The sequence below is a fragment of the Nerophis ophidion genome, linkage group LG28, assembly GCF_033978795.1.
Source record: "Nerophis ophidion isolate RoL-2023_Sa linkage group LG28, RoL_Noph_v1.0, whole genome shotgun sequence".
In the NCBI taxonomy this organism is placed as follows: Eukaryota; Metazoa; Chordata; class Actinopteri; order Syngnathiformes; family Syngnathidae; genus Nerophis; species Nerophis ophidion.
Window position 1 is genome coordinate 28989067 of NC_084638.1, and position 20846 is coordinate 29009912.

At 33.5% G+C, this 20846-nt stretch overlaps 1 protein-coding gene across 2 annotated transcripts in view; it reads right to left on the reverse strand.

Moving 5' to 3' along the window:
- Positions 1-20846, reverse strand: part of LOC133545187 (uncharacterized) — a 22685-nt gene continuing 1839 nt past the window's right edge. The window contains exons 2-5 of one of the 2 annotated variants that reach the window (XR_009804747.1): positions 14291-16772; positions 3944-4353; positions 3538-3837; positions 1-1339 (exon numbers count right to left, since the gene is read on the reverse strand). Coding sequence is in view for 1 of the 2 variants with exons in the window: in XM_061890563.1 (XP_061746547.1) it covers positions 3608-3837; positions 3944-4353; positions 14291-14355 (705 nt within the window). In the remaining variant the exon portion in view is untranslated. Of the gene's footprint in view, positions 1340-3330; positions 3838-3943; positions 4354-14290; positions 16773-20846 lie in introns of those variants that run through there. The other variant, XM_061890563.1, reaches the window with a different exon arrangement.

The following is a 20846-nucleotide window of genomic DNA, read 5'->3' on the forward strand; positions in this document are numbered from 1 at the left end:
AAAAGAGAAAGAAATGAGATGTGTGAGCAATAAAAGAGATCTTATGTATGTCTTTTTCATGTCTTGATTATTTCTCTTCAATTTATTATCATATCTCAAATTTGAGAATCATGAGAACAAATTGAGAGTGCAATTTAAATATTCATCTGACTTCATTAGAAATAGCACTAAACAAATACTCAAATATTGAAAGGTGTATCACTTTATTTTAAAATATAATTTAAAAATAGATGAAATAACAAAATGTAAATGTAGTAAATTAGTACATACATCATGTACATATTGTCATTTACAATACTTAAGACAACATAGAAAACAATATACAGAAAATAAAACAAATACAAAAATAAATGAATTTGACCTGAAGTACTCACTTTGTTATTGTGAAAAAGTCAGGTGTAGTTTTTTGAACTCCTTGTTGAGCAAAGCAGGTACCTTAGTTCAAAAAACACTTGACTTCATCTCAGTAAGAAGGTGAGTAAATGACAACATTTCCATTTTTGAAATATTCCAAGCAAAAACTGAAATACATTTATAAAATTGTAACCGTGCTGTCTGGAACTGGTCTACATACCAAAAAATAATCACACATTGAAAAGCAGGGATTCTTAACATTTTTAACCTCGGGGCACGACCAACTTTTCCACCACAGAGGGGTCTCAGAATGTTCCACTACAGAGGGGTCTGGGGCCAAATGAAATATAAACACTGAATGAGTCCTTCTACACTAAAGTGGATTACAAGCGAGTACCATTGCGGCCCATATGGACGGACCACAGCTAAGAAACAGATATTTATTGGCGGCTTCCAAGGGGTACTCGCAGCCAAACAGTGGGCCCCAGCCCTAGGATTAAGAAACACTGTTGTAAACAATAGAACAGCCTCCTGCCATAACAATATAACATTTGGTACACAAATGATCATTGAAACAAGTTGAAATTGGTTACAAAAGCTACTAATATACCTGATTATGTAAGCAGTAACGTACTGCGTCATTTTTTTTTGATTTGGAAACAACTTTGAACTGTAAAAGGATATTAGCCGCTAGCTTGTTAGTGAGGTTGCATCACTGCCAAATTTGCTTGGCACAGCACAGCTCAATATGCATTATCACAGTATAACCTGGTACTAAAAGCTACATCATAGGGCCATTTTTGACAACATATACTGCGCAAACCTAGACCAAAATATTGAACATCCTACCATAGAATGAACTTGACAGGTACAAGGGCCTACTTCAAACCCTCTCTGGCCTGACTTTTGTTTACCAAAGCTTTCTTGAGCTTGACCTCCTCAATATCGTCCCAATCAGGAAGGGTACTGCATCTCAGGACATACGCTGCAAGGCAAGAACATAATCATCAGCCATTCGTCATTTTGCCACATCAGTTTCTACAGCTATCAATCAATCAATGTTTATTTATATAGCCCCAAATCACAAATGTCTCAAAGGACTGCACAAATCATTACGACTACAACATCCTCGGAAGAACCCACAAAAGGGCAAGGAAAACTCACACCCAGTGGGCAGGGAGAATTCACATCCAGTGGGACGCCAGTGACAATGCTGACTATGAGAAACCTTGGAGAGGACCGAAAGCAATGGATGTGGAGCGGGTCTAACATGATACTGTGAAAGTTCAATCCATAGTGGCTCCAACACAGCCGCGAGAGTTCAGTTCAAGCGGATCCAAGACAGCAGCGAGGAAACCATCTCAAGCGGATCAGCAGCGTAGAGATGTCCCCAACCGATACAGGCGAGCGGTCCATCCTGGGTCTCGACTCTGGACAGCCAGTACTTCATCCATGGTCATCGGACCGGACCCCCTGTGGAGGGGGGGACATAGGAGAAAGAAAAGAAGCGGCAGATCAACTGGTCTAAAAAGGAGGTCTATTTAAAGGCTAGAGTATACAGATGAGTTTTAAGGTGAGACTTAAATGCTTCTACTGTATCAAATCTATGCAATGCAATAACAATAATAATGCAAATCAAATGTAATGCTTTTTAATGCCATTTTGTTGCCACTTCAAAAAATGTAATGCCCATGTGCGACTGCATTTAGTTGTTTTTTTTACATCATCAAAAGCTTCCAATGATCTGTATACACACAGTTGCAAGCATTAGACAAGTACATGAGTTGAAAAGTTGACATGAACTGTTACTATCTAGTGTATTAGAATTGGATTACAAAGCTGTTTCATTGGAGAATGTATTTTTATTGATTTATTTTTGTGGAGTAGCATCTGGTGTTTTGACTGTGTGCGTGGCCGTAGACAATCGCTCATTAAAAGGTTCGACTATCCAGAATATTAAAGGAGAACTGCACTTAAAGCCTCTAAACAAACATCCCATTCTGCATCAGATGATCAATATAATATACCCATTAGCCATTTATTTAGTTGTGTCTGTTTGAAACATGCTGTAAGTATATATATATATATATATATATATATATATATATATATATATATATATATATTCTCTGAAATGATGACTTATAACAGCCACAAACTGGAGGATACCATTTTTAATCAGGATACAATTTGTTTTCAAATAGTTCAAAGGTTTTATGGAAAAATAAATGAACATCATACTAGGATTGCAAATGATGCATGTGTTTGGAAATGGATGATGGATTTAAACATTTGAGAAAAATACAGAATAATATTGGTAAAAATGCCAATCAAATGCATTTTAAAAAAGCTATAGCAATGAAACATATTGCATTTCTTGTATTTACACCCTCTCTGTTGTTTCAAATGTTTACAGTAAACAGCAAGTATGTATCAAGTGTCCGGCAGCTGAAGGAACTTGTATTCATTTATTGTGGGAATGTCAGAGAATGAAATAGTTGTGGTCTGCTGTGAAAATGGCCTCTTTTGTCCATCCTAGGCTAGCGTAGATCACTTGAGGGAATTGCGTCACAACAGTTGCTAATGTTAGGCAAGTTAGCTCATATGTGTTGAAGTGGAGATGATTGAAATAAACGACTCCGTGTCGGCTCAGCTTCTCCATTATCCTGACATGGTGTCACAGTTAAGGACTACACGCCTACAGTGACCAAAGAATGGAAAAGTTGATGCCCCCAGAGCAGTTTCATTTTGCTTGATTGAAGCAGTGCTTTTGTCGTGTTCCCACCTTACAATACCTCTTGTATGCAGTTCAAAAAAGAAACGACTGTAACCTTCTTAAGTTAATTTTCCTTTACCGTTTGACATATTGACTGTCCGCCATGTCCTACAATCATATTCCCTTTTTTAAATGCCTCATTTAATGCTTTTTTATTGCCCTTTAAAGCCTTCATTTACGCAAAACCGTTAATACACACAACCACACTTCAAGTTGATGGACATCAGACTATATTGCTCATCATAACGCTAGTTTTGAGTGGATAACAAATTGTAATGATGTAACATTCAGTTATGCTTCCAGTCTGCTGTAATCGAAAAGGGATCAACATTTCTCATATTGAACTTCTATTTCATTATTGTGACCCAATTTTGGCCTGAAAACACCCTCTGTTTGGGAAAACTTACTAAGGATTCCTTCCACTTTTTTCCGCTTAAGGATGCGCTTTGGTGTTCCTGCAGGTTTGTTTCCAGGGCGTCAAAAAGGGACAGCATTTTGACACTCCTCTACTGTAGAAAAAAGAGGTCCAAATAAAGGCATACATTTGGGCTCTGCAGCATGTCTCATGGCAGCAAGGCGGAACAATGATATGAATACGCCGCTCTCAGGAAAGAGCTCTTGCTGGCCCGATTGTTGAGGAGGGCCGTCGCTGTATTTGTCTCCAACCAAGTCGCAGAGAGTTTGAAGTACTCTGACTTGGACCGGATCTGAAAGGGAAAAAAGAGCACAAACAATAGCAGAAGGAGAAAATGTGTTCAAAGCCCAATCACAAGTTGAAGTCAACAAAACAATGACATCATGAATGCTACTTACCTATTTTCAAGAGGACTTCTTCAATTCCTTCTTTTTCTGCCCACATTTTTTCCAACTCCTCCCTACATCCATCACATGGCGTCCATGATTTTTCTGCCTGTGGTTGATAACAGATAGTGTCCTCAATAGATGGGTTGCCTGCATCTCTCCTGTCTGGTGCCAGGAAAGCTGCCTTTTTATTCTCAGGTGGATTCAGGTAGCAAGCTATTGTGTACGCCGGGTGAAGGACCATAGGTGTGGACATTTGGTGATGGGCCAGCGGTGTGGGGATGGGAGGGGTGTACAGCCTCCATAGAGTGATCAAACTTGGCTGGTGAGGCCATTGGTTGATGGGCAGGATGCATGGTCTTCGTAGGGAAATGGACCTTTGATGTGGAGACCATATGGCAGGGGTGTCCAAACTTTTTCCACTGAAAAATCAAAGCAAGCGGGGGCCATTTTCATATTTTTGATTTGAAAAACCAATACAATATATGTATCAAAAATATACATTTAGGCCTCCACTCAGTTAGGGTTTTGGTCAAAAAAATATATTAAAAATGTGTCATTATTCAGTATTATTAGTATTGTTTTCATTATTATTCATGTTTTAAATCTCTAGATCAACATTAGGGAAAAAATGGAAAAAACAGAAAATATGCAATATTTTCATCCAATAACTTTTTGAGGTGGAATATTTGAGATGATATAATGATTGAAGCCTTCATTTTGGATTTTGATTCATTATTATTTTTGGAGCAATGACACTTCAAAACAAATCACTCTAAAATAATTGAGGATCGAAAAGTGTCCTACTCATTAAAGTGTTAAAAAATAAATCATAAATTTTTTTACTGTTTACTGTCGATGCATCAGTGTTGTCGGGTCTCCCACTAATTATCATTCAGAATAACCAGGAATTGAGATATTGCACAGGCAGCCCATGCATACTGTGCCCTCTGGGCAACAGTAGCAATGAAATGCCCAGTCACCTGGGAGTCTGGCCGCATAGTCGTTATACCTGCTCAACCAACCTTTTTAAGTTACGGTTGGGTATTTGACATGGGCGCCGATTGCATCGAACCTTAATAGCAGTTCAGCAAACCATTTTAAGTTACAGTTTTAACAAGTACCAAACGTTGAAACCGTGAGTCAGGATGGTGTGTGGAAAAGCTACAACAGACCTTCGCTGCTGTTGCCCGGGCTCCTTGTGTTTTCTTTCTACTTACTAAATATATAATTTCTGTTCCAAACAGCATCGCTGATGTCAACGGCAACATTTGATGATCATTTGAAAAATTAAAAATCCTGCGGTATAGGCATCTTTGGCAGGAGGTGTCTTCTGCCAAGGCATTTACTCTCCTGAAGGAATAAATAAAGTAGTATCTAATCTAAATTTATTGATGTCTTGGACAATTTTTCAATCGGTGGAGAATTGTTGAAGTAATAACATGTTGAAATGACAAGTTGTAATACGGAATTTCGGGAAAACAGAGAATTTTTCCACTTCTTATGCAGAAGAAAGCTTCGACGGTGGAACAGTTAAAACGCGTTGAAAAATGTGGAAGGTGTAGTCGCCAGAAAAAGCTATAGCACAAGTATTGTGCGGCTGAATCAAGTTCGTTTTTGGGAATTTTTGCGTAAGGCCCCCCCCTTACGACATTCCCGAGAATTTCTTTTTTCCAAAATTATGCATTTTCTGCCCTTTTTGGGTTTTATCGGCACTTCTGAAGAGGTTTTGAGACATTTCCTACAACTATAGCACAAGTATTGTGCGGCTGAAGAAAGTTCGTTTTTGGGGATTTTTGCGTAAGGCCCCCCCTTCCCCTTACGACATTTTCGTGAAATAAAGTTTTCTAAAAATATGCATTTTCTGCCCTTTTTGGGTTTTGTCGGCACTTCTGAAGAAGTTTTGAGACATTTCCTACAACTATAGAACAAGTATTGTGCTGCTGAAGAAAGTTCGTTTTTGGGAATTTTTGCGTAAGGCCCCCCCTTACGACATTTTCGAGAATTTTTTTTTTTCCAAAAATATGCATTTTCCGCCCTTTTTGGGTTTTGTCAGCACTTCTGAAGAGGTTTTGAAACATTTCCTACAACTATAGCACAAGTATTGTGCGGCTGAAGAAAGTTCGTTTTGGGGAATTTTTGCGTAAGGTCCCCCCCTTACGACATTTTCGAGAATTTTTTTTTCCCAAAATATGCATTTTCTGCCCTTTTTGGGTTTTGTCGGCACTTCTGAAGAGGTTTTGAGACATTTCCTACAACTATAGCACAAGTATTGTGCGACGGAAGAAAGTTCGTTTTTGTGAATTTTTGCGTAAGGCCCCCCCCTTACGACATTTTCGAGAAAAAAAGTTTTCCAAAAATATGCATTTTCTGCCCTTTTTGGATTTTGTCGGCACTTCTGAAGAGGTTTTGAGACATTTCCTACAACTATAGCACAAGTATTGTGCGGCTGAAGAAAGTTCGAAGGTGGAATGGTTTGAATAGGTTAAGACTTCGAAAAGTTGTATTGTTGTATCTTTATTTGTCATTATTTTTATTTTTTATTAAACATTAAAAACTAGATGAGGCAATTCCTGAAGGAATTGCGTGTGATTGCTCCAATGCTGATGATGAACTGAAATCCCGGAATTATTTTAGCATTGTTGAAATCAAGCACACAATTCCTGAAGAGTCTGAAAATTTTGAAGTTGGAACAGTTGGAATCAGATGGAATAAGTGGAACTTTGAAGGATGTCCCTTTGATTTCAATAGGAATTTCCCCAAAACTTAGTCCATGAGTACTGTGCCTATTAGCAACATTAACAATGACCTGCTAGTCCTTATAGTTGTTCAACCAACCCTTTTAAGTTACGGTTTGGTAGTTAACATGGACTACGATTGAAACCGTGATTTAGGATGGTGTGTGGAAAAGTTAAATTCCTGTGTCAAATGTCCAGACCACAAACAACAAGATTAAATAAATGTCTGTTGAAAAGTAATACTGAATTTGTCATTTGACTGGGGGCTCTGTTTGATTGATTTGTCAAAAAGTCTTAAAGTCTTGACATTACCTGACCTGTGTGATTGTTAGTGATGGGTTGATGAGGCGTTGCACAGCCTTTTGACACATTTATAAACTGTATTGATCCTGTGTCACTAAATACTGACATCTGCTGGACATTAAAATTCCCTACAGGAAATCTATGGACCAACTCAACTGACACTGATTTTATGACCTAGTATATACAATAATATAAACCAAGTCATTGAATTTCATTTAGGATTATTTCATAAAAAAACTGTAGTAGTTAACATAAAAACTATAGTAGTTAATAACATAAAATTGTTGTAGTTAACATAAAAACGATAGTAACTAACATAAGAAACGATAGTAGTTAACATAAAACTATAGTAAACATAAAAACCATAGGAGTTAACTTCAAAAGTCTAGTAGTTAATAACAAAATTATAGTAGTTAACATAAAACTATATTATTTCACACAAAACTATAGTAGTTAACAAAAACTATCATAGTTAGCATAACTAATAGTTAATAACAAAACTATAGTAATTAATAACAAACTGTCAAGCTATAGTAGTTAATAACATAAAATGTATAATAGTTAACATAAAACTATAGTAGTTAAAAACAAAACTATTCAATAGTAGTTGATATAAAAACGATAGTAGTTAACATAAAAACGATAGTAGTTAACATAAAAAAATGTAATAGTTAACATAAAAACTATTAGTTAACTTAAAAAGTCTATAATTAATAACAAAACTCTAGTAGTTAACATAAAAACTATAGTAGTTAATAACATAAAATGTACAATAGTTAACATAAAACTATAGTAGTTAAAAACAAAACTATACAATATTAGTTGATATAAAACGATAGTAGTTAACATAAAAACGATAGTAGTTAACATAAAAAATGTAATAGTTAACATAAAATCAATAGGAGTTAACTTAAAAAGTCTAGTAGTTAATAACAAAACTATAGTAGTTAACATAAAAACTATAGTAGTTAATAACATAAAATGTACAATAGTTAACATAAAACTATAGTAGTTAAAAACAAAACTATACAATATTAGTTGATATAAAACGATAGTAGTTAACATAAAAACGATAGTAGTTAACATAAAAGATGTAATAGTTAACATAAAAACTATAGGAGTTAACTTAAAAAATCTAGTAGTTAATAACAAAACTATAGTAGTTAACATAAAAACTATGGTAGTTAATAACATAAAATTGTTGTAGTTAACATAAAAACGATAGTAGTTAACATAAAAAATGTAATAGTTAACATAAAAACTATAGGAGTTAACTTAAAAAGTCTAGTAGTTAATAACAAAACTATAGTAGTTAACATAAAAACTATAGTAGTTAATAACATAAAATTGTTGTAGTTAACATAGAAACGATAGTAATTAACATAAAAACGATAGTAGTTAACATAAAACTATAGTAAACATAAAAACTATAGGAGTTAACTTCAAATGTCTAGTAGTTAATAACAAAACTATAGTAGTTACCATAAAACTATATTATTTCACACAAAACTATAGTAGTTAACAAAAACTATCATAGTTAGCAAAACTAATAGTTAATAACAAAACTATAGTAAATAATAACATAGTGTCAAGCTATAGTAGTTAATAACATAAAATGTATAATAGTTAACATAAAACTATAGTAGTTAAAAATAAAACAATTCAATAGTAGTTGATATAAAAACGATAGTAGTTAACATAAAAACGATAGTAGTTAACATAAAAAAATGTAATAGTTAACATAAAAACTATGAGTTAACTTAAAAAGTCTATAATTAATAACAAAACTCTAGTAGTTAACATAAAAACTATAGTAGTTAATAACATAAAATGTACAATAGTTAACATAAAACTATAGTAGTTAAAAACAAAACTATACAATATTAGTTGATATAAAACGATAGTAGTTAACATAAAAAATGTAATAGTTAACATAAAATCTATAGGAGTTAACTTAAAAAGTCTAGTAGTTAATAACAAAACTATAGTAGTTAACATAAAAACTATAGTAGTTAATAACATAAAATTGTTGTAGTTAACATAGAAACGATAGTAATTAACATAAAAACGATAGTAGTTAACATAAAACTATAGTAAACATAAAAACTATAGGAGTTAACTTCAAATGTCTAGTAGTTAATAACAAAACTATAGTAGTTACCATAAAACTATATTATTTCACACAAAACTATAGTAGTTAACAAAAACTATCATAGTTAGCAAAACTAATAGTTAATAACAAAACTATAGTAAATAATAACATAGTGTCAAGCTATAGTAGTTAATAACATAAAATGTATAATAGTTAACATAAAACTATAGTAGTTAAAAACAAAACTATACAATAGTAGTTGATATAAAAACGATAGTAGTTAACAAAAACGATAGTAGTTAAAATAAAAAAATGTAATAGTTAACATAAAAACTATAGGAGTTAACTTAAAAAGTCTAGTAGTTAATAACAAAACTATAGTAGCTAACATAAAAACTATAGTAGTTAATATAAAATGTAAAATAGTTAACATAAAACTATAGTAGTTAAAAACAAAACTATACAATAGTAGTTGATATAAAAACGATAGTAGTTAACATAAAAACGATAGTAGTTAACATAAAAAATGTAATAGTTAACATAAAAACTATAGGAGTTAACTTAAAAAGTCTAGTAGTTAATAACAAACCTATAGTACTTAACATAAAAACTATAGTAGTTAATAACATAAAATTGTTGTAGTTAACATAAAAACGATAGTAATTAACACAAAAAACGATAGTAGTTAACATAAAACTATAGTAAACATAAAAACTTGTAGGAGTTAACTCAAAAAATATTTTAGTTAATAACAAAACTGTAGTAGTTAACATAAAACTATATTATTTCACATAAAACTATAGTAGTTAACAAAAACTATAGTAGTTAACATAAAAACAATAGTAGTTGAAAACAAAATTTTAGTAGTTTAAACTATAGCAGTTAACATAAAAACTATAACAATTAATACAACTAGAGTAGTTAATAACAAAACTGTAGTAGTTAACATAAAACTACAGTAGTTATTAACATAAAAACTATAGTAGTAAACATAAATCTATAGTAGTTAACATAAAAACTATAGTAGTTAATAACAAAAAAACTATAGTAGTTAATCACATAAAAACTATAGTAGTTAACATAAAACTACAGTAGTTATTAACATAAAAACTATAGTAGTAAACATAAATCTATAGTAGTTAACATAAAAACTATAGTAGTTAACATAAAAGCTATTGCAATTAATAACATAAAGCTATAGTAGTTTATAACCAGAGGTGGGTAGAGGAGCCAGAAATTGTACTCAAGTAAGAGTACTGTTACTTTACAGATGTATTACTCAAGTAAAAGTAAGGAGTAGTCACCCAAATATTTACTTGAGTAAAAGTAAAAAGTATGTTGTGAAAAAACGACTCAAGTACTGAGTAACTGATGAGTAACCTGTTCCTTTAATGATGACGGCAACAAGTAATGCACAAAAACATAAAAATAGCAATAAGCAAATTCAGAGCCAGGAATATCTCTTAAGCAACTAAAACAATGATATATATTAAATAATAGCACATTAAAATAAGGCACAATGAGCCACAATAAATTAACATTGATTGAGACTTTTATTATTAGATAGCACAGTACAGTACATATTTTGTACAATTGAGCACTAAATGGTAACACCCCAATAAGTTTTTCAAGGTGTTTAAGTCGGGTCATGTGACCGCCTGGCTCTGTTTGATTGGTCCAAGGTCACCATGTGATTGGTGAAACGCTGGCATGTGTAGATTCTACTTGGAAAAACCAAAACAAACATTAACAGATCCATTCAAAAAAAGTAGCGAGTAGCGAGCTGAATGTAGATAAATGGATTGGAGTAAAAGTAGCCTTTCTTCTCTATAAATATACTCAAGTAAAAGTAAAAGTATGTTGCATAAAAACTACTGGTAGAAGTACAATGGATCCCAAAAGTTACTCAAGTAGATGTAACGGAGTAAATGTAGCGCGTTACTACCCACCTCTGATTATATTAGACTACAATTATTTAACATCAGATATTCCACTCAGAAATATTTATGGAGGAACATTTGGAATATTTTGTGTGTTTTCCCTTGAACAAAAAGTTGTTTTAATGACAAAAAATACAATCGAATGAAAATCTATAATTAACTAACTATAATTACATCTGAAGTTGATTTAGATGTGTGTATTTTATATATATATAAAATAGAATGGACTTTGTCATTTTATTTGCATATAAAGAGATGAAGGACTCCAACATAAGGTACAGTAGTGAGAACAAATATGGGCAGAAGAGGTAATAAAGGAAGAACTAACAATTGAAATAAACAGACTACTATCCAATCAAAATAATGAGCAATCCTGTACAATATACAACATTTTATAGGAATACAAAATACTGTACAATACACAGAACAAGACAAGAGTACCCAAGTAATAAATAACAATCATTGTCGGACATATTGCACTGGAAAGGTAGTATTGTAGGATATTGGATAAGGCTGATTTATTATTATTATTATTATAAGTTAGAGTTCAACATGGTGACAGCTCTGGGAAATAAGCTGTTTCTTCTGCCTCTGATGCACCTGCCCCATGGTAGCAGGTGGAAGCCATACATCCATATATATATACATACATATGTATATATGGATGCATATATGTATATGTATGCATATATATACACATGTATATATACACACATATATATATATATATATATATATATATATATACATACATACATACATACACACATATATATATATATATATATATATATATATATATATATATATATATATATATATATATATATATATATATATATATATATATATATATATATATATATATATGAAGATGATTTGTAGCTGGTTCACTAAAATGATTTGGGATTCAAATCAAATATTCCATCTTAAATATATTTGGAGGAACATTTTGCATATTTTTGTGTGTTTCCTGTAAAATGAATTACAAATTAAATATTCCCCTCAAGGTGATATATATAATGCATATTTCTTCCATGAACAAAACATAAAAGGCATAAAACAAAAATATTAAAACCTTATATTGACGGAGCCAACGTTAGATAAGAATTTAAGCATTAAAAAAACACTTTAATGACTGAGACACCTTTGGGTCCTCGGGGCAAAACTTGAGGGAAGCCTTGAAGCTTACAAAAAAAAATAATAATAATAAATAAAAAACATTGGTTTTGAAAATGAAAAAGTTTGAGATGCTTTGATTTCTAAAAAGGTTTAGAGAGCCCTAGTTTAAGTTCCTGTTTCTATGAGCCAACATTTGACTTCCTGGCATAAACAACACATGACTACTGCTGTTATTAGCATCATTATTAATATTATTATCATGATCTATTTCATTCTTTTCTCCCTTCCTTGCACACAAACTGTAGCATCATGTGTGCACACTTCCTGCTCGCACTCTAAATGTTGTTTTACACTTAAGCAGACACCCGCGGGATCATTAGTCTGATTAGCAACAAATAAACTCACAGCCACAACAACCAATTGACTTGTGCTGCACACACACACACACACACACACACACACACACACACACACACACACACACACACACACACACACACACACTAGCATCTCTGAAGAGAAAAGTTTGCAAGATTGAGGAGAAAAATAATCATTTTCAGGTTGCAAATATTGACAATCCATAAACTTGCATAGGAGGAATGCATTTATCAATATAATATATATATATAATTTGTAATATTGTTTGATTAAGTTACTTTTGTTTTTTATGCATTTTGGGGAATTGATTTATTTTAATATAATAAATAATTACATCTTGCATATTATTGGCATGTAAACAAAGATTTGTTAAAAAAAAAAGAGAAAAGAAACCAATTGGGCAGATTTTGCCTCACATTTAGGATGATTGCATTTCATGTTGTGAGAAGACAATATCGTGACAAATTGTACACATTTGTCTAATTCCTTCTCCTGGGATAATAACAGTTCATTATCTGTATGCAGCAACACACACAAAAACACACAAAAACACACAAACCATTACACAGCTTTCACATTATATGGAGAAAAAAAAAAACACACAAAAAAAATTAAAGTACCAATGATTGTCACACACACACACACACACACACACACGCACACACACACACACACACACACACACACGCACGCACACACACACGCACACACACACACAGGAGGTGTGGCGAAATTATTATTAATTATTTTAAAAAATAATTATATAATGGAACCATTGAAATAAGCTTAAATTATATTAAATTAATCAAATAGTTAAATCAATCATAAATAATTATTTGAATCATTAAATAATTTGATTCACTAAATTAAATATTAGATCATTGAATCAATACTTAAATGAATCAATAAATAATCAAAGTATTCATTAAACAAGTATTTGAATCATAAATTAAATATTAATACTTAATTAAATATTGATACTTAAATAATTAATAGTAATAATATTTAATACTTACTTAAATCATTAAAATAAGTGATTAAATTGTGAAATTAAATTAAATACATAACGCATTAAAATAATCATTATTTGATCATTAAATTAAATGTAAAAATGTAATGTAATCATTACTTGAATCATTAAATGATTAATTATTCAAATCATAATAAATAAATGAAATCGTGAAATATGCTTCAATTTTTAATTTAATCAAAGAGTTAAAGCATGTTTGAATCATTAAATAATTTGACTCATTAAATTAAATATGACATCATTGAATCAATACTTAATTTGATCAATAAATAATTAAATTAAACAATTTGAATCATTAAATTAAATATTACACCATTAAATCATTAAATAATTAATTAAATTGTGAAAATACATATCACATTAAATTAATCATTATTTGTATCATTAAATATTAAAACCATAATTTAATCATTACTTCAACCATTAAATAATTAAATCAATAATTTCTTAAATCATTACATAAATAAATCATTAAATTGTAATTCATAATTGAATAAATTAATGTTTCCTATGATACAATTTATTTAATAACAATAATTAATGACACATTTAACTAATTATTTAAATGTGTTCAGATTTATTCAACATTTAGATTATTTTGTCTCTTCTTTTGCAGTTTTTCAGCCATGAATATTATTCCTTTAAGACTAGTTGTCCTTCTTCTTGTCTCCGAGACATCTTTCATTGCATGTCACTCATTTAAACGGGTGTACTGTCGCTTTAAGACAAGTCACCTCTTTCACAGTTTGCACTCACCTCAGGTATGACGTCACTTCTAGTCCTTCTTCTTGTTGGAAGTGCTGCCTCAAACATGTCCTCATCTTCTTCTTGTTGGAAGTGCTGCCTCAAACATGTCCTCATCTTCTTCTTCTTGTTGGAAGTGCTGCCTCAAACATGTCCTCATCTTCTTCTTCTTGTTGGAAGTGCTGCCTCAAACATGTCCTCATCTTCTTCTTGTTGGAAGTGCTGCCTCAAACATGTCCTCATCTTCTTCTTGTTGGAAGTGCTGCCTCAAACATGTCCTCATCTTCTTCTTCTTGTTGGAAGTGCTGCCTCAAACCTGTCCTCATCTTCTTCTTCTTGTTGGAAGTGCTGCCTCAAACATGTCCTCATCTTCTTCTTGTTGGAAGTGCTGCCTCAAACATGTCCTCATCATCTTCTTCTTGTTGGAAGTGCTGCCTCAAACATGTCCTCATCTTCTTCTTGTTGGAAGTGCTGCCTCAAACATGTCCTCATCTTCTTCTTGTTGGAAGTGCTGCCTCAAACATGTCCTCATCTTCTTCTTCTTGTTGGAAGTGCTGCCTCAAACATGTCCTCATCTTCTTCTTGTTGGAAGTGCTGCCTCAAACATGTCCTCATCTTCTTCTTGTTGGAAGTGCTGCCTCAAACATGTCCTCATCTTCTTCTTGTTGGAAGTGCTGCCTCAAACATGTCCTCATCTTCTTCTTGTTGGAAGTGCTGCCTCAAACATGTCCTCATCTTCTTCTTGTTGGAAGTGCTGCCTCAAACATGTCCTCATCTTCTTCTTCTTGTTGGAAGTGCTGCCTCAAACATGTCCTCATCTTCTTCTTGTTGGAAGTGCTGCCTCAAACATGTCCTCATCTTCTTCTTCTTGTTGGAAGTGCTGCCTCAAACATGTCCTCATCTTCTTCTTCTTGTTGGAAGTGCTGCCTCAAACATGTCCTCATCTTCTTCTTGTTGGAAGTGCTGCCTCAAACATGTCCTCATCTTCTTCTTCTTGTTGGAAGTGCTGCCTCAAACATGTCCTCATCTTCTTCTTGTTGGAAGTGCTGCCTCAAACATGTCCTCATCTTCTTCTTCTTGTTGGAAGTGCTGCCTCAAACATGTCCTCATCTTCTTCTTGTTGGAAGTGCTGCCTCAAACATGTCCTCATCTTCTTCTTCTTGTTGGAAGTGCTGCCTCAAACATGTCCTCATCTTCTTCTTGTTGGAAGTGCTGCCTCAAACATGTCCTCATATTCTTCTTGTTGGAAGTGCTGCCTTAAACATGTCCTCATCTTCTTCTTGTTGGAAGTGCTGCCTCAAACATGTCCTCATCTTCTTCTTGTTGGAAGTGCTGCCTCAAACATGTCCTCATATTCTTCTTGTTGGAAGTGCTGCCTCAAACATGTCCTCATCTTCTTCTTGTTGGAAGTGCTGCCTCAAACATGTCCTCATCTTCTTCTTGTTGGAAGTGCTGCCTCAAACATGTCCTCATCTTCTTCTTCTTGTTGGAAGTGCTGCCTCAAACATGTCCTCATCTTCTTCTTGTTGGAAGTGCTGCCTCAAACATGTCCTCATCTTCTTCTTGTTGGAAGTGCTGCCTCAAACATGTCCTCATCTTCTTCTTGTTGGAAGTGCTGCCTCAAACATGTCCTCATCTTCTTCTTGTTGGAAGTGCTGCCTCAAACATGTCCTCATCTTCTTCTTGTTGGAAGTGCTGCCTCAAACATGTCCTCATCTTCTTCTTGTTGGAAGTGCTGCCTCAAACATGTCCTCATCTTCTTCTTCTTGTTGGAAGTGCTGCCTCAAACCTGTCCTCATCTTCTTCTTCTTGTTGGAAGTGCTGCCTCAAACATGTCCTCATCTTCTTCTTGTTGGAAGTGCTGCCTCAAACATGTCCTCATCTTCTTCTTGTTGGAAGTGCTGCCTCAAACATGTCCTCATCATCTTCTTCTTGTTGGAAGTGCTGCCTCAAACATGTCCTCATCTTCTTCTTGTTGGAAGTGCTGCCTCAAACATGTCCTCATCTTCTTCTTGTTGGAAGTGCTGCCTCAAACATGTCCTCATCTTCTTCTTGTTGGAAGTGCTGCCTCAAACATGTCCTCATCTTCTTCTTGTTGGAAGTGCTGCCTCAAACATGTCCTCATCTTCTTTTTGTTGGAAGTGCTGCCTCAAACATGTCCTCATCTTCTTCTTGTTGGAAGTGCTGCCTCAAACATGTCCTCATCTTCTTCTTGTTGGAAGTGCTGCCTCAAACATGTCCTCATCTTCTTCTTGTTGGAAGTGCTGCCTCAAACATGTCCTCATCTTCTTCTTGTTGGAAGTGCTGCCTCAAACATGTCCTCATCTTCTTCTTGTTGGAAGTGCTGCCTTAAAAAAAGTCCTCATCTTGTCATGCAGGTGGAACACAAACACTTCTTAAACGCCACCAAATATTTACTTCTCTTTCTCCTCAATAAATCCACATTATTCTTCCCTTCTTTCCTTCTTTCCCAAGGGGATGGAGCTGTTTTTCCCTTGTAAAACAAACACAAAAGCAAACACATGAACTCCCAGCTAATACCTGTAATCCCCCACACCTGTGCGTGTGTGACCAACACTACACTGCCCCCTGTGGACACATGATGTAATAACATCAACACACACACAATCATCTGCATTTTTTTGTACTCAATCAACAAAGAATTATATATTCAGTGTAAAAAAATGCAATGTATAAAAATTCAGTGTAAAAAAATTCAGTACAAAAAATTGGTGTAAAAAAATTCAGTGTATTAAAATTCAGAGTATAAAAATGTAGCGTCAAAAAAATTCAGTGTAAAAATATTCAACATAAAAAAAATCAGTGCAAAAAATTCAGCGTAAAACAATTCAGTGGTAAAAATGTCAGTGCACAAAAATTCAGTGTGTAAAAAATCAGGGTAAAAAAATGCAATGTAAAAAAAAAGTATTTGTAAAGAAATTCAGTGTATAAATATTTGATGTAAAAAATATCAGTATATAAAAATTTAGTGTATGATTTCTGCGTAAAGAAAATTAGGTGAGAAAAATTTCAGCGTAAAAAATGTTTTGTCTATAAATATTCATAGTAAAAATTTCAGCGTATAAAATTTTGGTGTATAAAAATTCAGCGTAAAAAAAATCAGTGTAAAAAAATAAATGTGAAAAAAATTCAGTGCAAAAAAAAATTCTGTGTGTAAAAATTGACTGTAAATAATTTCAGTGCATAAAAATTCAGTGAAAAAAATGTCAGCGTATAAAAGTGTTGTGTTATAAAAATTCAGGGTGTAAAAATTCAGCATAAAAAAAATTCAGTGTAAAAAAATTCAGCTTGATAAAAATTTAGTGTAAAAAATTTTAGTGAATAAAAAGTCAGTGTGTAAAAATTCAGTGTAAAAAAAATGCAATGTATAAAAATTAAGTGTAAAAAAAGTATTTGTAAATAAATTCAGTGTATAAATATTTAATGTAAAAAAAATCAGTATATAAAAATTTAGTGTATGATTTCAGCGTAAAGAAAATTAGGTGTGAAAAATTTCAGCGTAAAAAATTCTGTGTATAAAAATTTGGTGTATAAAAATTCAGCGTAAAAAAAATCAGTGTGAAAAAACTAATGTGAAAAAAATTCAGTGCAAAAAAAATTCTGTGTAGAAATTGAGTGTAAAAAATTTCAGTGCATAAAAATTCAGTGAAAACAATTTCGGCGTATAAAAGTGTTGTGTATAAAGTTTTAGGGTATAAAAATTCAGCATAAAAAAAATTCAGTGTAAAAAAATTCAGTGTAAAAAAATTCAGCTTGAAAAAAATTCAGTGTAAAAAATTTCAGTGCATAAAAATGATGTCAACGGCAACATTTGATGATCATTTGAAAAATTAAAAATCCTGCGGTATAGGCATCTTTGGCAGGAGGTGTCTTCTGCCAAGGCATTTACTCTCCTGAAGGAATAAATAAAGTAGTATCTAATCTAAATTTATTGATGTCTTGGACAATTTTTCAATCGGTGGAGAATTGTTGAAGTAATAACATGTTGAAATGACAAATGGTAATACGGAATTTCGGGAAAACAGAGAATTTTTCCACTTCTTATGCAGAAGAAAGCTTCGACGGTGGAAAAGTTAAAACGCGTTGAAAAATGTGGAAGGTGTAGTCGCCAGAAAAAGGGTGGAAATAGGGCTTCGGAAAAGCAGGAATTCTGGAAAATCCTCAACTTTTTTTGACAAGGAAAAGGGGAAGTTTGAATTTCCAGAATGGTGCAATGAGTCGAAGGTGGAATGGTTTGAATAGGTTAAAACTTCGAAATGTTGTATTGCTGTATCTTTTTTTGTCGTTATTTAGTTTTTTATTAAACATTAAAAACTAGATGAGGCAATTCCTGAAGGAATTGCGTGTGATTGCTCCAATGCTGATGATGAAGTGAAATCTCGGAATTATTTTAGTATTGTTGAAATCAAGCACACAACTCCTGAAGTTGGAACAGTTGGAATCTGATGGAATAAGTGGAACTTTGAAGGATGTCCCATTGATTTCAATAGGAATTTCCCCAAAACTTAGTCCATGGGTACTGTGCCTATTAACAACATTTGTAATGACCTGCTAGTCCTTATACTTGTTCAACCAACCCTTTTAAGTTACGGTTTGGTAGTTAACATGGACTACGATTGAAACCGTGATTCAGGATGGTGTGTGGAAAAGTTAAATTCCTGTGTCAAATGTCCAGACCACAAACAACAAGATTAAATAAATGTCTGTTGAAAAGTAATACTGAATTTGTCATTTGACTGGGGGCTCTGTTTGATTGATTCGTCAAAAAGTCTTTGACAGTAAAGAAGACTGCCTATGTCCAATGTAGATTAAAGTCTTGACATTACCTGACCTGTGTGATTGTTAGTGATGGGTTGATGAGGCGTTGCACAGCCTTTTGACACATTTATAGACTGTATTGATCCTGTGTCACTAAATACTGACATCTGCTGGACATTAAAATTCCCTACAGGAAATCTATGGACCAACTCAACTGACACTGATTTTATGACCTAGTATATACAATAATATAAACCAAGTCATTGAATTTCATTTAGGATTATTTCATATCTTCATTTAAATAATACTATATTTTTTTAAATACTTTTTAGATACAGTCAATAAATAATGTGAACATGTATCATAACATGGAAATCTAAGAGAACGTGTTGTGAATGAGGATAGTTGTGGACTGGGATTTTTTTAAATTTTTTTTTTTTACACATGCGCTCTGAATACGCACTATTGATTGATTGATTGAAACTTTTATTAGTAGATTGCACAGTTCAGTACATATTCTGTACAATTGACCACTAAATGGTAACACCCCAATAAGTTTTTCAACTTAAGTCGGGGTCGGATTCCACGTTAATCAATTCATGGTAAAAACGTAATGAGTGATCCATCGAGCTGGATTTGAACCAGTGCCCTAAAGAACTCCGCATAAGCTAATACAGCTTTCCACTTTATCAACTGAGCTATCGAAAGGATTAGCTGTTACTGCACACTGACACAGTGTTTGGTTCATTGAGCTCGACGCAGATGTCGATGCATCAGTGTTGTCGGGTCTCCCATTAATTATCATTCAGAATAACCAGGAATTGAGATATTGCACAGGCAGCCCATGCATACTGTGCCCTCTGGGCAACAGTAGCAATAAAATGCCCAGTCACCTGGGAATCTGTCCGCATAGTCGTTATACCTGCTCAACCAACCTTTTTAAGTTATGGTTGGGTAGTTAACATGGGCGCCTATTGCATCGAACCTTGATAGCTGTTCAGCAAACCATTTTAAGTTACAGTTTTAACAAGTACCAATCGTTGAAACCGTGAGTCAGGATGGTGTGTGGAAAAGCTAAATGCCCTTGTCAGTCTCCCTGATAGTAAAATTGTGAAAGCAAACTTTTTGACAAATGGTCTATTAAAATGTGACATTCGATATTGGTTTTACCATCGACTGGTGATTTGGATGTTCTGCCCAAACAGTGAAGTAGACCGTCAATGTTCTATTAATAGCAAAACCCTTGGACTCTGAAAGTTGTAACATTTTGAAAACTGTGAAAAGAGTAATCGCTGCAAAGAAGACTTTGTAGAAGCAAGAATTTTGGAAAATCCTGGACTTTCCAAAATGGTGTAATAGGTTAAAAAATGTGGAACCATTGTATTGTTGTATCTTTATTTATAGTTATTTTCCTTTTTAATTAAACATTTAAAGGTAAATGAGGCCATTCCTGAAGGAATTGTATACGAACGCTCCAATGCTGGGAGACTGACACAGGGATTTTGCTTTTACACACACCATTCTGACCCACGGTTTCAACACTTGGTACTTCTTAAAACCGTAACTTAAAAGGGTTGGCTAAACAGCTACTAAGGTACGAGGCAATTGGCACCCATGTTAACTACCCAACCGTTACTTAAAAAGGTTGGTAGAACAGCTATAAGGACTACGCAGCCAGTCGGCGGCCGGGCAGACCTTCGCTGCTGTTGCCCGGAGGGCACAGCATGCATGGGCTGTTGCATGGGCTGTTGCCCGGGCTCCTTGTGTTTTCTTTCTACTTACTAAATAT